Below are 16,305 nucleotides of genomic sequence, written 5' to 3'. Positions count from 1 at the left end.
CTTCTGGAAAGAAAGAAGTGAATTAGAACCGACATTATTTGAAAAGTTCTTTCATCAAACAATGTATTACGATATACATAAAATGTACTTTTCAGAGAGAAACCAGTGGAAAAGTAAAAAGTTGATTTTTTTTTTTTTTTTTTTTTTTTTGCTTTTTGGGTCACACTCGGCGATGCACAGGGGTTACTCCTGGCAGTGCTCAGGGGACCAACCATATGGGATACTGGGAATCGAACCCAGGTCAGCCGCGTGCAAGGCAAACGCCCTACCCGCTGTGCTATCTCTCCAGCCCTGAAAGTTGAATTTTTAAGCTGTTGTGTTCAATGCTAAGTCATTTCTAGTAAGCAGTTTCTGCTTAGAACCCTTTGTGTCTGTTACGATTTTGCAAAATCAAAGTGTGTATTTGAGACAATTTCTGTTTTTAATAGGGAGTGCTCAAAGGATTTAAAGGAGAACTGATTCATGTATTTAACAAACATGATGGTGCCTTGAAGAACACAGAATATTTCACTCAGCTAAAAGACAATAGCAACATAATTCTCCTGGGTGACTCCCAAGGAGATTTGAGAATGGCAGATGGAGTACCCAATGTTGAATATGTCCTCAAAATCGGATATCTCAATGACAGAGTAAGTATTACAGACCTGTCCTTTCACTTTGAGAAAAAAAAAAAAATGAAGATGAAATCATGTTTACTGGCAGGTTTTTTGTTTTTTGTTTTTGTTTTTTTTTTTTCCCTTTTTGGGCCACAAGGATGAAATTGTCTGGCAGATTGTTCCCAGAGGTACTTTCGAACAGAGTTAGAGACATTTTGAGTGCTTCTAATTTCGTGATGATTAGGACTTGTCTTGCCATATAACGGGGGTAGGTACTGGAGGAAAGCAGGCTCCGTACTCAGGAGGCTTCTCATGTTTCCTGAAGACCCTGGAGTACAAATTCCCCATTTGGGAGCCACTCACTGCATTAGAGAGAAATCATTTTAGCAGAAAAGCCATAATGTAGGAGAGTCTGTCATGAGTCAGAAAAGTTATTGCTTCTGCGTTTCAAAGTTTTAAGGAGGGGCCAGATAGCACAAAGGTTAAGACACTTGCTTAGTGCACAGTTGCAGCCGGGATCCTGGTTCGTATTCTGATGCTGCATGTGAGCCTCCGAGCACTGCTAGGTGCTCCCTGAGCACTGCCCTTGTGTCCCACCTCCACCCTAAATGGGTTCTATGAAAGTGAATTTAAATGTAGTGCACTTTGCAGTAGATCTAACAGAACAATGAGATGCGTATTGAAATTTTCTTCTCCCTGCACCCATCTAATTGGTGTGTGTTTCTCTTGCTGTTGATTAGGTGGACGAGCTCCTGGACAAGTACATGGACTCTTATGACATTGTTTTAGTCAAGGATGAGTCATTGGAGGTAGCCAACTCTATCTTGCAGAAGATTCTGTAAGGACGTGTTTTTCAAGAAGGACTCCTTCCTTCAGGTGCAATTTATGCAAGAGCTGTTCATCTTGCCGACTCTTGTTTTAGATATGCTCCAGCTCTTCAGTTTCTCCTTTACATTACTGACACTCCTTCAGACAAGTGACTCCATCGACCGGAAGTCCAACCTCACTCGACACTCCTTACCATATTTGCAGTAGATGAAAAGAAAAGTCCTAAAGCCAAAGTTTGAAAACAATAACCCCATGTCTCCAGAGTGAATTTCGTAGTTTAATGTTATCAGAAAGTTTCTGACAAGACTTTTTTGCACTGAGAAACTTATAGAAGTTTTAAAAGTTTTATGAAATGCTGAAACATACATGACTTAAAAATATTGCCCTTTTTTAAAACTGAGGAGACTTGTGCTAATAATAATCACCCTTTGAAATGTGTGTTATTTTGGGTATGCTGTTTGGTGTGAAATCGATACCAGAAAATATTGCTACTTGATGTTTGAAAAAATACTGGTGTCTACACATCACTAATTATTATAAAATGTTCTGTACCTGAGGCACTGGTAATAAACATGAAATGGAAAAGTCTTTGTAATTCTATTGTCAGGACTATTATTTTTCATTTCTTCAACAGACATTTATTAAGTATTTGCCATGTTTTTATTGTATATGTGGATGCTATCTTAATAACCTATTGCAGTGTCTATAAAAACAACTTATTTTTAATATTATATATAGAGCCAGGAGTTTACATTATATTATATATGTTATAGACAGAGCCAGGAGTAAGCTGTGAGTTCTGCTGGATATGGCTCCCCCAAAACCACAAAAACAAAATACAGAGATCAGATAAGGTTCAAGGACCCAAGCCACTAGGCTTTGAAATCAGTCAAACCCTGACTGGAAATGAATCTGATACTACCCGGGAGCTCAAGTAAATTTCTAACTGGAAGTCTTGGTTTCCTTATCTGTATTAACTCCAGAAGGAAAAATCCAATTCATTCAACAAATGACATTTATTTATTATTGAATCACTGTGAGATGCAGTTACAAAGCTTTCATGTTTGAGTTTCAATGATCGAATACCCATCCCTCCACCAGTGCACATTTTCCACCACCAATATCCCCAGTATTCCCACCTCCACCATCCCAACCCTCCCCCTGCCTCTATGACAGACAATTTTCCCCATACTCTCTCTCTACTTTTGGGCATATGGTTTGCAATATAGATACTGAGAGGCTATCACGTTTGGTCCTTTATCTACTATCAGCACACATCTCCCATCTCGTACGATCCCTCCAATCATCATTGACTTAGTGATCCCTTCTCTTTTCCAGCTGCCTTCTCCCCCTGCTCTTATGGCAGGCTTCCAACTATGGAGCAGTATTCCTGGCCCTTGTGTCTACTGTCCTTGAGTATCAGTCTCATATTATGTTATTTCATATTCCACAAATGAGTACAGTCACTCTATATCTGTCCCTTTCTGACTCATTTCACTTGGCATGATACTCTCCATGACCATCTACTTAAAAGCAAATTTCATGACTTCATCTTTCCTAACTGCGTAGTATTCCATTGTGTAGATGTACCATTGTTTCTTTAACCAGTAGTCTGTTCTCTGGTACTCGGGTTGTTTCCAGATTCTGGTTATTGTGTACAGTCCTGCAATGAACATACAGGTGCATTTGAACATGCAGATGTCATTTCTACTGTGCTTTTTTGCACCCTTGGGATATATTCCCAGAAGTGGTTTGTGGGGTCATATGGAAGCTCAGTTTCTAGTTTTTTAAGGAATGCCCATATTGTTTTCCAAAAAGGCTGGACCAGTTGGCATTCCCATCAACAATTAAAGAGCGTCCCTTTCTCCCACATCCATGCCAGCACTGGTTGTTCTTATTCTTTTTATGGGTGCCAGTCTCTGTGGTGTGAGGTGATATCTATTATTGTTTTGATTTGTATCTCCCTGATGATTAGCGATGTAGAGCATTTTTCCATGTGCCTTTTGGTCATTTCTATTTATTTATTTATTTATTTTGGCTTTTTGGGTCACATCTGGCGATGCACAGGGGTTACTCCTGGCTCTGCACTCAGCAATTACCCCTGGTGGTGCTCAGGGGACATTATGGGATGCTGGGGATCGAACCCGGGTCAGCCACGTGCAAGGCAAATGCCCTACCCGCTATTGCTATTGCTCCAGCCCCTCTATTTATTTTTTGAGGAAGCTTCTGTTCATTTCTTCTCCCCATTTTTTGATGGGGTTGGGGGTTTTTTCTTGTACAATTCTACTAATGTCTTGTATATCCTGGATATTAACCCCTTATCGTATTCTTTCCCATTCCATGGACTTTCTCTGTCTGGACAACTACCTGCAAAAAAATGAATTCTGACCTCTGTGTAATGCCAGGCACAAAAGTCAGATCAAAGTGGATTAAAGACCTTAATATCAGACCTGAATCCATAAGGTACATGGAGGAAAATGTAGGCAGAATCCTCCATGACATTGAACTTAAAGCATCTTTAAGGATGAAACACCACTGACCAAGCAGCTGGAAACAAACATAAACAAATGGGACTATATTAAACTAAGAAGCTTCTGCACCTCAACAAATGACATTCAAATCCTTCTATGTATAGGTTGCTAAAAAGGGAGAAGCAGGGAGCATTGGGTGGACAGTACAGGAGGTAAGACACTTGCCTTGCATGTAGCAGCAGCATTCACGATATTGGTTTGAATCCCCAACACCACATGTGATCCCCTGAGCACCACCAGGTGTGGCCCAGCCCCCAACAAAAAAGGTTTTACAATATAATGAGATGAAACCTCATCAACAGATATGAGAAAAGCTATAGGAGAGGGCTGGAGCAATAACACAGCGGGTAGGGTGTTTGCCTTGCATGCGGCTGACCCGCGTTCAATTCCCAGCATCCCAAATGGTCCCCTGAGCACCACCAGGAGTAATTTCTAGTGCATGAGCTAGGAGTAATCCCTGTGCATCAGCGGGTGTGACCCAAAAAGCAAAATAAATAAATAAAAAGAATAGCTCTAGGAAATGGGGGTGGAGGGGAAGGAGGAGAATGAGAGGCAAAGATGAAGAATAAGCAGACCAGCTCAAGTTGGCCAGATCTTGGTAAGCAGTTTGAGAGTAGACAAGATTAAGTGAAGAACGTTGGCTAAATCAGGCAAGTCAGCACATCAGACAACCCAAGTGAAATGCTTACGGCCCAGGAGGAGGGAGGGAGCTACTCTTACAGGACCAGTGTGGCATAGAGAACAGCTCATCACTCACTACACAAAAGGGTCATCAGAGAGAAGGTTCCTGGTGCTGTCGAATCCAGAAACTACAGGATGAGACAGAGCTGCCATCTTCATGCACTGAGGGAGAAGCATTCTGAGGAGAGAATGGCACAATCAATGGAGTTCGAAGAACTGAGACCTGGTTTCCCATTGTGAGCAAAAGGGAAGAAAAATGGCCTCAGCCAGACAGGAAGTAGGTGGTGCAGGTGACACAGCTCCTGACAAACCTGGTTTCCCCCTCCTGCGGGCCATGCTGTGCTCAGAACTGCTGAGGTGGAGTGGACAGGTAGAGGTGTGGACAGACGTAGGCAAGCCAGTCAGGGGCCGCCACCATAGGCCACACTGGATAGGGTGAGTTGTCCACACAGTATGGAGCTGCAAAAAAGTAGATCATCTTCAGTAATAAAGATGAAGAACTAGGACTGGAGAGATAGTCCAGAGGGTAGGGTGCTTGCCTTGCATGCAGCAGACCCAGAATTGTTCCTGAACACCACCAGGAGTGACCCCTGAATGCAGAGCCAGGAGTAAGCCCTGGGCACTGCTGGGTGCGGCCCCCAAAACAAAACAACAAATACATATAAACCGTCAGGATTCACTTCGGATTAGAGGTCTAGCATGAGAGAACAGGAGAGTTTGCAGATGTCCTGTGTGAGCAGATGGTCCAAGGGTGGAAGATACTTGGACGGACTGTCGGGAAGGATTCTCCCCAAATATATTCTGTTCTGGAATATTCTATTCTGGATGCACAGTCTCTGAGGTGCTGGGATATATAAAAGTGACACCATATAGGCAGAAGGAGAAAGTTTGGCAGGAACAGTGATGTTGGGCATTGTACTTAAGTGAACATCCAATTGGCCAGCATAATTTGGAATGAATCCCAACATTAAGAAAATTTTGACATTTTGGACAAAGATCACATAGCCAAACTACAAGCACCCGCGTTCTATTCAAACCAGCAATAAACTGGGAACAGTATTTTTTTTACTTTACAAAGAGCATAACACTCCTCTAATGCATGTTGCCTCCATTAAAAAATAATCTCCAAGAGAGAACAAGGGAAAATGATGTGGAGAAAGAAGCGTTGCTCTAGGAACCATATGTAAGTATTAAAGAATTTATGTCTAACGTCTTGCAGATAAGCTGATTTTTCTGCCAAAATAATTTTGATTTTTTTGTCATTTTTGTTTTGTCTTACAAGAAACATTTTTAAAAAAAATTTTTTTAATGAATCATCATGAGATACAGTTACAGACTTACAAACTTTCGTGCTTACGTTTCAATCATACAGTGATCAAGTACCCACCAGTGCCCTCCACCAGTGCCCATTCTCCACCACCAATGTTCCCAGTATCCCTCCCCCATCTCCCCCATCCCCCCGCCCCCGCCCGCCTCTGTATCAGGCAGATTCCCTTTTACTCTCTCTCCTTTAGGGTGTTGTGGTCTGCAATGCAGGTGTTAAGTGGCCATCATGTTCGGCCTCTAGTCTACTTTTAGTACACCTCTCCCATCCTGAGTGGGTCCTTCAAGCATCCTTTACTTGGTGGTCCCTTCTCTATCTGAGCTGCCTTTTCCCCCAGCATGTGAGGTCAGCCCCCAAGCCATGGAACAATCCTCCTGTTCCTTGTCTCTACTATCTTTGGGTGTTAGTTTCCCATTTTGTTACTTTATATTCCACAAATGAGTGCAATACAAGAAACATTTTGAAAGGCCTTATATATTCCTAAGTAGTCAGACCTTAATCCACACAAGTGATTCCAGAACAGTGCAGCTCGCTTCCATAGCAGGGTGTGGACTAGGCCCTTGTGTGAAGTCAAGGGTCATGGTCTTATAAATGATCCCCTCCAGGCATCAATGACCTCATCTCTGGGGCCCAGAGTTCATTTCTTACCTCTTAGACATGGCTGATCCCACGGAAGCTTATGAATGAATGTCACTTAGGTCCAGGCTGACCCTCTCAGCACCACAGAAACTGCCAACAAATACTTCAGAAAATTCACATGTGGGGGCCAGAGTCATAGTACTGCAGGTTGAGTCTTTGCTTTGCACTCAGCCCACCCAGGTTCGATCCCCAGCACTCCCTACGGTCCCCCTGCACTGCCGGGAGTGACCCCTGAGCACCACTGAATGTGCCCCCCGCAGCTCCAAATGCCATGGGGCATCTCTGTTCTGTGTCTGATCCCCTGATTAGCACTCCGCTCATCCCATGACTGCCATGTGAAGCCTTCCGCTCATCCCATGACTGCCATGTGAACATGGGCAGTTGGTTAGCGGCCACAGTGAGGCCAGCCAGGCTGCTTAGGAGATAAAGGCCCCGCATGCATGGCCAGCTGAGGTCATGGCCAGCAACACCCTTCAGCACTACAAAACAGACTACGAACACTGACTTACTTGTAGAATACCTGTCACTGTAGCACTGTCCTCCCGTTGTTCATCAATTTGCTCGAGGGGGCCCAGTAACGTCTTCATTTTGAGACTTATTGTTACTGTGTTTGGCATATCAAATAATACATCACGGGTAGCTTGCCAGGCTTTGCCGTGCAGGCGAGATACTCTCGGTAGCTTGTCGGGCTCTCCAAGAGGGGCGGAGGAATCGAACTCGGGTCGGCCATGTTGGCCGCTTGTAAGGCGAACACCCTACCCGCTGTGCTATCGCTCCAGCCCTTGTAGAATATAAAAATAAATAAATAAATCTAATTCATGGATAATGGAGAAAAGTGCTGGTAAAAACCTCTGTTTGGGGGCCAGAGAGCTAGTCTAGTGGGTAGGTTGGTTGACATCCTGTATGGTCCCCAGAGCAGCTCCAGGAGTGATCCCTGAATGCAGAGCCAGGGGTAACCCCTGAGCACCACTAGGTGTGGCCCCCAAATAAATTAAAACCTTACATACGTAAGGTGAATATTGTATAACTAAGACATTAAAATAGAACTTTCATAAAAGCCCGGGAGAGCTCACAGAGCTGGGACACAGGCTTGGCCTGTGGGGGGTCCAGGTTTGAGCCTCAGAACCACACGGTCCCCTGTGCACTGCACAGGAGTAATGCCCAGGACCACTAGGTGTGATCTCAACATAAAAAGGGGTGAGACCGGAACTCAAGCACCACCATGTTCATGGCCGCTCTCCACACGCTTGGGCCAAGCCTCACCCATGAGGGAAGCTGCAGAAAACCCAGGCATGCGGGATTTTGTGACTGAAAATTCTGGGTTCAACGGAACCAGGCACAGGTGTCTTCCACCCATCTCCCCGTTTCCAGCAACTCAGCAGTCAATTATCAGCTGGCGCCAGATAATCTCGTCATCCACCACGATCCAAAGTCGCATGTCTTTCTCTCCCAGAAGGGAGCATAACATGACACACGCTATAGCCATGCTGCCGCACCCAGCACCATGCTGTTCCATTCGGGGCTCTCCGGAGGGGGGCGGGTGAGACCCCTCCCCGCCCCAAGGGACCCAGCCTCAGCAGCCAAAAACCTCCAGAACTCAACCTCCTCCCTGCTCATGGCTGCTCTCCACACGCTCGGGCCAAGCCTTACCCACGAGTGAACCTATTCCTGGAATGCGCAGCCCCGAATGCCTCATAACTCATACCACCCATACTCCAAGAGTAGCACACTACATTTGATGGGGTTTAAAGTAGAAGGCAACCAATCTTAGAGGTAAATATATATTTTTTTACATATATGCATATACATAAAAAGGGGCATAAAAGCACACAAGTCTTAACCTTTAATGACATGTTAGTGATCTCTTATAGAAGGGTTTAATGGCCCCAGGGTGAGATACAACAATCTTCAAACTCTTTCCTCTAAGAAAACTATTTTTGGAGCATTTTCAGGGGTTTTTCATAACAAACTACACAAAATAATTTCGGTTCTGCTTTGGGGCATGGGTTGGTGTTCAGGATAGAAACGTCCGAATTATGGTGGTGGGAAGGTGTAACGGTGGTGGGGTTGGTGTTCAAATATTAAATGTAATCAAATATTGTGAACTACTTTATAAAATTTTTAAAAAATGGAAAATTTTTTAAAAAGGGGGGAGAAATACATAAGTTTTGGGGTGTGTTGACTTGATAAAGGGGTTTTTTCACAGCATGCAGTCATATAAACTCAGTATATTTTAAATATACAATTTTGGGGGCTGGAGTGATAGTACAGTGGGTAGGGCGTTTGCCTTGCACACGGCCAACCCGGGTTCGATTCCCAGCATCCCATATGGTCCCCTGAACACTGCCAGGGGTAATTCCTGAGTGCAGAGCCAGGAGTAACCCCTGTGCATCACCAGGTGTGACCTGAAAAGGAAAAAAATAGATATATATATGTACAATTTTGTTTGTGCAGAGCCAGAGATAGTACAAAGTTAGGGCACTTGCTTGAATGTGGCAGTGAGTGTTGCAAACCCCCCAGTACCCAATATGGTCCCCCAAACTCACCAGTGATTCCTGAGCACCACCAGCCCCCAAACTAAACCAAAATTATCATGTGTTGATATCGTGAGAGAGAACCCATATTCACATCTTTCATTGCAACCTGTTGGCAAAAATGCTCTATTAGTGTTCACTGTTCTCTTCCTGTGCCTAAATTATATAAGTTGTTTTAGGTTTTTATGTGGTACCACAGACCAAGGGTGCTAGGAGTGATAGCACAGTGGGCAGGGCGTTCGCCTTGCACATAGCTGACCCAGGTTCAATTCCTCCATCCTTCTCAGAGAGCTGGGCAAGCTACTAACAGTATCCATCTGCACGGCAAAGTCTGGCAAGCTCCTCGTGGTGTATTCGATGTGCCAAAAACAGTAACAATAAGTCTCATAATGGAGATGTTACAGGTGCCCACTTAAGCAAATCGATGAACAACGGGAGGACAGTGCTACAGTGCGACAGTGCCACAGACCAAATCCAGGACCTCAGATATGCAAGGCAATGCCTGTCTCCTGAGTTACACTCCTGGTTTGTACCCAAAACCATCAATCAAACTCTGCCCCAGGTCATCACGTGCAGGAAGAAGACGTACTGAACACCAGGTTTCATACAGCCACAGGCTGTCCTGGAACAAAACGCCCAGAGGAGGGGACGAACGTCTCCAGCAGAGTCAGAGATCAGAAAACACCGATGCTGCAGCTGACAGACAAGTTTAAAACAAAATCAAAGGTCAGAGAGATGGCTCAGGGTCAGGGCAACTGCCCCGCATACGCAAGGTCCTGAGTCCACCCCAGCAACCACGTGGCCCCCAGCATCACTAGGTGGGGCCCTGGTGGCTGGTCCCCGAGCACCAGGTGAAGCTCCTAGGGCTCCTAGCTTAGAAAAACAAAGGGGGGGGTGAGGCTGGAATGTAGGTCAGTGGTCAGACTCAGATTCTCTGACCCTAAACTCAACTCTTCATTTCCACCAGGAAGTCTTTTCTATCAATCAGCCTGTTCTATAAGCTTAGAAAACAGTCAGTGAAGAATGCAAACCCAACAAGGCTGGAGTGAAGGGCAGCAAGCAGGTGAAATCTGCAGGAGTGATTCCCTGAGTGCAGAGCTAGGAGAAAGCCCTGAGCACCACTGGGTGAAGCTCAAAAGCAAAAAAAAAAAAAAAAAAAAAAGCAAGCAAGCACAGAGCCAACAATCTAGCACAGAGATAAAGTAATGGTGTTATCTGCATGCAGACACGGGTCGTGGAGCGAATGCGGTGTTAGAAGTCAAGGACATTTTGGTCTAGCAAAGGACTGACAGGAAACTGACAGAGAGGCAGGCTGGGACACACTTGACCACAGCAGCTGCGGCCAAAAACTCTAGGTATCTCTTTTTGTCTCCACAAAGCACATGGAGTCCCCGAAGCAGCTTCTGCTGTTGCTTCGTGAACAATAAATGCACATACATAATCACATTTGGGGCGGGGGGCCCATACCCAGCAGTGCTCAGGTGTATCCTGGGTCTATGCTCAGGAATCACTCCAGCAGACCTAAGGGGCCACATGGGGTGCCGGGAACTGAACCCAGCTCAGCTGCCTGGAAGGCCACGTTCTCCCCATTGTGCTATGGCTCTGGCCCTATAGGATACCAAGTGGCTATGCTCCCTTTGCTTCCCCAACACTGGCCTCAGTTCCGCACACCCGCGGCTGAACTCCAACAGTCGCTCTTCACCCCCTCCCCGGGATCCGGGCTGGTTTCCACTGACGGAGTCAGCGGGCGCTGCTTCAGGCTGTGTGGCCAATATTCCGGCTGTGGCTTTCACTGTCCAGGAATTCCAGCCACTGCCCTACCAGGGCACCCGAGAGCCCCTTCTGCTTCCTTTGAAAACCTTCAAGCTCTGGGGTGGAATAGTCTCCTCTCTGGGGTCAGGGGCTCTGGAGAAGACCTTGAGTGTTTCTGCAGGACCTCTGATCACAGCCCACAACAGCAGGGAGCTCCCTTCACCCTTCCACCAGCTTCTCTCCAGAAGCCCCCCAGGAGAGCCTGTCACCCTGGACGGGGTCACACTCCCCACCCACTCTCAGATGATGCAGCCCACGGGGAGCCTCCCCCGGGGGCCGCAGACTGGGTGGCACATTGCAGGGGCCTTCAGCCTTCAGATGAACAGCTGCCGGCACTCAGCCCCCAGCAGCCCCCACCCACCAGGGTGGCCTATAAACACCTTTCAGAGCAACAAAAGATAGCACGAAACCAGATGATGACATTCAACCATTTTATATACTAAAAAATCAGTTTCCCAACATTCGTTTCATGGAATGAGTGCACGGCATTTTCAGGAACTACCTCAGGGCTGTGTCAGTACAAAACAGTTTAAATTAGTAGAACAGAGCCATTTCCAGAGGGGAATCGTTGATCACTGCAGCAAGTGTCTCCACTTGGGAAAGGGGCCATGGAAGAAGGGGCCACAGAGGCCTTGCATCCATCTCTGCACACAGGCCCCATCTGAACACAGAGGGGCCGCACGAGAAGGTCACCTTGTTTCTGCGCATTGTGGAGAAGACGCTTTCCTGTCCGGAGCCCAGCCTGGCCAGTCGCCAGGTGCCTGGACCACGCAGGGGGCAGGAGGATACTTTAGGGGACAGTGTCGGGAAGAAGAAAGGACAAAGCGAACACACAAGCCAGCTCTCTGCCCATGGTCTGAGGTACCCTGGCTTTGATCCAGGGCTTTCTTCTCCACTTCCAATTTAATAGGCACAACTGCAGAATCACAAGGTGGGCGTGGGACTGATTAAAAACGTATGCGTGTGCGTGTGCTGTGTGCACGGGTGCCTATTGTGCATGTGTGCACATGGGTCATGTGTCTGTTCATGCGTGTATGTGTGTGTGTGTGTACACGCACGTGCGCAGAGGAAGGTGGAGACCAGCTAAGCCTATCCCGGCTTCCACTTTCTGAGAAGACATGCCCCAACCCTCTGAGGAAGCCCCCGTGTATTTCTTGCTTATCTGGAGAATACTCTTTAAACACCAGCAAGGAAAAAAAAATGAATCCTCTTATGTAGAAGTCCTGGACACTTTTTCTTCTGATCCCTTCCAAACAGTTGTAGCTTCTGTAAGACACTATTTCCTTTTAGTAACAAAAACTACTCAAAGGCTCACATAGACTTTTCAGTACTCTACAGATCCCGTGCTAAGACCCTCATACTATCTTGGTTCCTGTCCTGGAAGTTGACCTAAAACTTTCACCATGCAATGGACCCGAGTTTGGGCTCCAGACACACATGACCATCTGTGTGGACCTCCTGGAGCCCTGCTCCCCACCCCCGTGCCCACTCTGCTGGGACAGGGGCAGGTATCACACAAGTGGCTGGTGTCGGGGTCAGAGTTCATCATGCTTGGCCTCCTGGTCCTTGAGTTTGAATTCCGCAGCCGTGACCTTCCCATCTCCGTTCCGGTCTTGGTTGGTGAACATGTTCTTCACAATCATCTCAGCATCAAAACCAGGCGCGAGCTTGCCCTTGCCACTTGCTACCTGGGCATGGATATACTCGGAGAACTGGAGAAGGGAAAGGGCAGAGGGTGAGAGCAGAACCAGACGCAGCCCTGGGCATGGGCAGAGATGCGGGGCCAGGAGCTGGACCCTGTGTGCAAGCTAGCAAAGCAAATAAAAGTCTTTGGAAATGGGTTTTCTCTTGATGCAGATTACACAGTCCTGACTACAGAACTCCTGAGTCCTTAAGTTCCGGCCACTAGGGAGATCTCTTCTCACCTTACCTCACACTGCTGAATGCATCCATTCATTCAAACAACAAAGACTTAGTAACTGCATCCTGGTATTGAGCGGCAGCCTAGGCCCTAGTGAAACCGCATTTATTTGATTTTTCTTTTCTTTTTGTTTTTTGGCTGGGGGGTGTCTTTGGGTCATGCTTGGTGGTGCTTAGGCCTTATTCTTGACTTTGCACTTAGGGGTCATTCCTGGCAATGCTTGGGGGCCATCTGTAGTGCCAGGGATCACATGTATAGCTAGTACCCTTCCCACTATACTATCACTCTGGCCACAAGACATCTCATTTAAACAACATCTCACCCTTGTAACTAGCATCTTCTGGTATAAAAGATAAGCCAGGAAAAGCAAGCATAAAAAGATCTTATTTATGTCTTAGGTCAGAAAGTTGAACTTTCTAGAAAAAAGGAAACGTTAAGCCAAGTAAAGATGCGTTAGAGTCCAGGAGGAACGAACGGGGAGATGGCTCACAGAGGCACAGTGAGGGGCGAGGCCCTGAGTCCACATGGCACATGTGCCCCTGATCCCCATGGGCCATACCTCAGAGTACCACGGGGAGGAAGCGAAAATGGGGGCCAGAGAGGCAGGATGGGTGAAGCGCCTGCCCTGCACAGTCCACCTGGGCTCCATCCCTGGGCGCACTGAAGCTCCTGAGCATCGTGGAGCAGAGCCAGGAATGGGCCCTGAGAACCGTAGGGAAATAAAAAGAGAAAAAGGCAAAGAGTCAGGTAGGAGAGCAGGTTGAAAGGCTCAACATGCGAGTGAGCATTAAAAAGAGAAAGAAAGGCCTGGCAAAGGCTTAAGGGACGCGAGAGGCGAAGCGAGGAGCAGCCTGGAGAACGTCTTCAGAGCCGCGAGTGGGCCAGCGTGGGCAGGAGAGCAGGCAGCAGGCAGGCCACTATCCGGCCTCTGGCCAGAGGGCATGTGAGGGGCTGCAAGAGGCCCCTCGCCGCTGTGCACATAGACAGGCTGCACGGGGTCAGCAGGAGCTCAGACGGGTGGGGCTGGCGAGCAGAGCCCACACTGCACGTCCTTTCAAGAGAGCTGGACCATCTCCTGCCCTGGGATTCATTCTGGGCAGCTCAAGGAGCTGGCAGACGATGAAGTCTGGGGAGCAGAGGGTCCATGGGAGGGATGAAGTAGAAGCAGAGCCTCAGCAGGGTGTGGACGGCAAAGCCATGGGTGGGGTGGCACCCAGGAGCAAAGCAAAGGTCAGCTCAGCGTAAAGGGTCTAGACAGGGACCCGGGGTCAGCAGGATGTTGGGGGCCCCGAGGGGCCTGCACAGGAGTCACCTGTGTACAGCAAGCACTGACCCAAGGGTGAGTCCCCGAGGACCTAGCTCACTGGCCCTAGGGACAAAGGTCACGGGAGAGGCTGGAAGGACAAGGAGGACCAGAGGCAGGGCACAGACAACTCTCATTTGTGTCTCACTGGCTTCCTCGCTTCCAGTCCCGTTTATACCGCGGTCACTTACAATACCGATCTGTCTCATGGATGCACCGTCCCAGCACCACTCTGACTACCGGGGTGTCCACTTCCCTCCACCAGCGTCCCAGGCACCCTCCCACGTCCACCCACGACCAGAACTCTCCTACGTGGACATAAAGAAGCACAGTGAGGTCAAATGGCCAAAGGCAACCGAACAATGATTCTCTTAAGGTTTTGTCATAAAAGGGTGCAAAGGAAGGGAAAAAATAGAAAGAGACGCCATGAGATAGGAAAATCAGAATAACAGCCCAGTAAGCAGTGGAATGCTGACGATGCAGGCAGAGGGCAGGAACCAGATCCTTGGAAAACAGATGTGGAATAATCCGGAATTCAATTGTGATGTGGCAGGAAGCAAAGATGTGGTGCAGGAAAAATGACAAGCATCTAGATGATCGGGATCTGGGTGTTTGTCTCACACACAGCCGACCCAGGCTGGGTCCCCAGCACCCCACAGGATCTCCTGAGCAGGAGTAGGAGTGATCCCTGATCGCAGAGCAAGGAGTCAGCCCTGAGCACAGCAGGTGTGACCCCAAAAGCAAACCCTTCCCCCAAAAGCAACACAAAAAAAGTGCTTGTATAATATCATGATTTATAAGAAGTTATTTATTTATACACTGTCACTGTCCTCCTGTTGTTCATCGATTTGCTCGAGCGGGCCCAGTAACGTCTCCTTTGCGAGACTTGTTGTTACTGTGTCTGGCATATCGAATACGTCACGGGTAACTTGCCAGGCTTTGCCGTGCCGGCGAGATACTCTCAGTAGCTTGCCAGGCTCTCCGACAGGGGCAGAGGAATTGAACACGGGTCGGCTGGGTTGGCTGCGTGCAAGGCAAATGCCCTACCCGCTGTGCTATGATATATGGTAGCTCAGACCAAAATATATCTCTCATAGATCTCATAGATCCATATTTCTTGGTTTTTTTTTGTTTGTTTTCATTTTGGAGCCACACCTGACAGTGCTCAGGGCTTACTCCTGGCTCTGCGCTCAGGGACCACTCTTGGTGGGCTCGGGGAACCCTATGGGATACCAGGAACAGAACCCGGGCTGACCACGCACAAGGCAAGCAGCTCACCCGCTATATTATCGCTCCTGCCCCCATTCGTCCACACTTCCTGGCTCACAGTTCACCAAGCCCTGAGAATTCCATGAGTGTTAGGAATGATAATAATGCCTGTTGGTATATTATTCAGGCGAGCTGCAGCAGCACCTAAGGACAAGGGATGGTTGTCAAGGGAACCAGCTCTGCAATCAGAGAATGAGGGCTGCCAGGGCTCAGGTGGGCAGAGGCTGGAGGCTGAGTTCAGCAGCTAGTGACATCATCAGTAATGCTTCAGCTACTGCACCTCATAAAAAGTCAGGACAGGGCGTGGAGTGAGAGTACAGCAGAGAGGGCATTTGTCTTGCATGTGAGGGTTGATTCTCATCACATGCCATCGGCACTGTGGCCTCCGCCACAGTTACACTTAGAAGGGTCCCGAACTGATGGACCAGGAGGCTGTGGTATAAATATATATATATAATATATATATATATTATATATGTATGTGAGCGTATATATATATATATATATATATATATAATGAAATACTATGCAGCTCTAAGAAAGGACAAAATCATGCCATTTGCAACAGCATGGACGGACCTAGAGGAGATTGTGCAAAGTCAGTCAGAAGGAAAGAGTCAGAGAAAGAATGACCTCTCTCCTGGATGGGACTTGAAGATACACAATAGAGGAGCAACAAAGGGACAAAGGCAACAATGGAACTAACACACTCAACTGAGTTGGTGGGGTGAGGGTGTGAGAGGTAGAGGCATGAGGCTCCTGGGGTGGCCGGTGAGGACCCTGGCAACAGCGGTGGTGTTGGTGCATGCCCAGAAACCACCAAGCAGTGCACCTCACAGAACTCCAATCAATAAAAATGAACCCTAA

At 47.5% G+C, this 16,305-nt stretch overlaps 2 protein-coding genes across 5 annotated transcripts in view; one reads left to right on the top strand and one right to left on the bottom strand.

The window, feature by feature from the left end:
* The window catches only part of NT5C3A (5'-nucleotidase, cytosolic IIIA), a 53,626-nt gene extending 51,618 nt beyond the window's left edge, over positions 1–2,008 (top strand). For all 4 annotated transcript variants that reach the window (XM_056118240.1, XM_056118242.1, XM_056118244.1 and 1 more), the window contains 2 exons: positions 429–629; positions 1,337–2,008. In XM_056118240.1, coding sequence (XP_055974215.1) covers positions 429–629; positions 1,337–1,438 — 303 coding nt within the window. In that variant the 3' untranslated portion in view covers positions 1,439–2,008. The remainder of the gene's footprint in view (positions 1–428; positions 630–1,336) is intronic.
* A 9,354-nt stretch (positions 2,009–11,362) lies between these two features.
* The window catches only part of FKBP9 (FKBP prolyl isomerase 9), a 47,018-nt gene continuing 42,075 nt past the window's right edge, over positions 11,363–16,305 (bottom strand). The window contains exon 10 of the mRNA XM_056118123.1: positions 11,363–12,657. Within this exon, the coding sequence (XP_055974098.1) occupies positions 12,481–12,657 (177 nt within the window). The 3' untranslated portion in view covers positions 11,363–12,480. The remainder of the gene's footprint in view (positions 12,658–16,305) is intronic.

This window comes from Sorex fumeus, unplaced genomic scaffold (genome assembly GCF_029834395.1).
Source record: "Sorex fumeus unplaced genomic scaffold, SorFum_2.1 ptg000037l, whole genome shotgun sequence".
In the NCBI taxonomy this organism is placed as follows: Eukaryota; Metazoa; Chordata; class Mammalia; order Eulipotyphla; family Soricidae; genus Sorex; species Sorex fumeus.
This window is presented reverse-complemented; position numbering and strand designations above follow the sequence as displayed.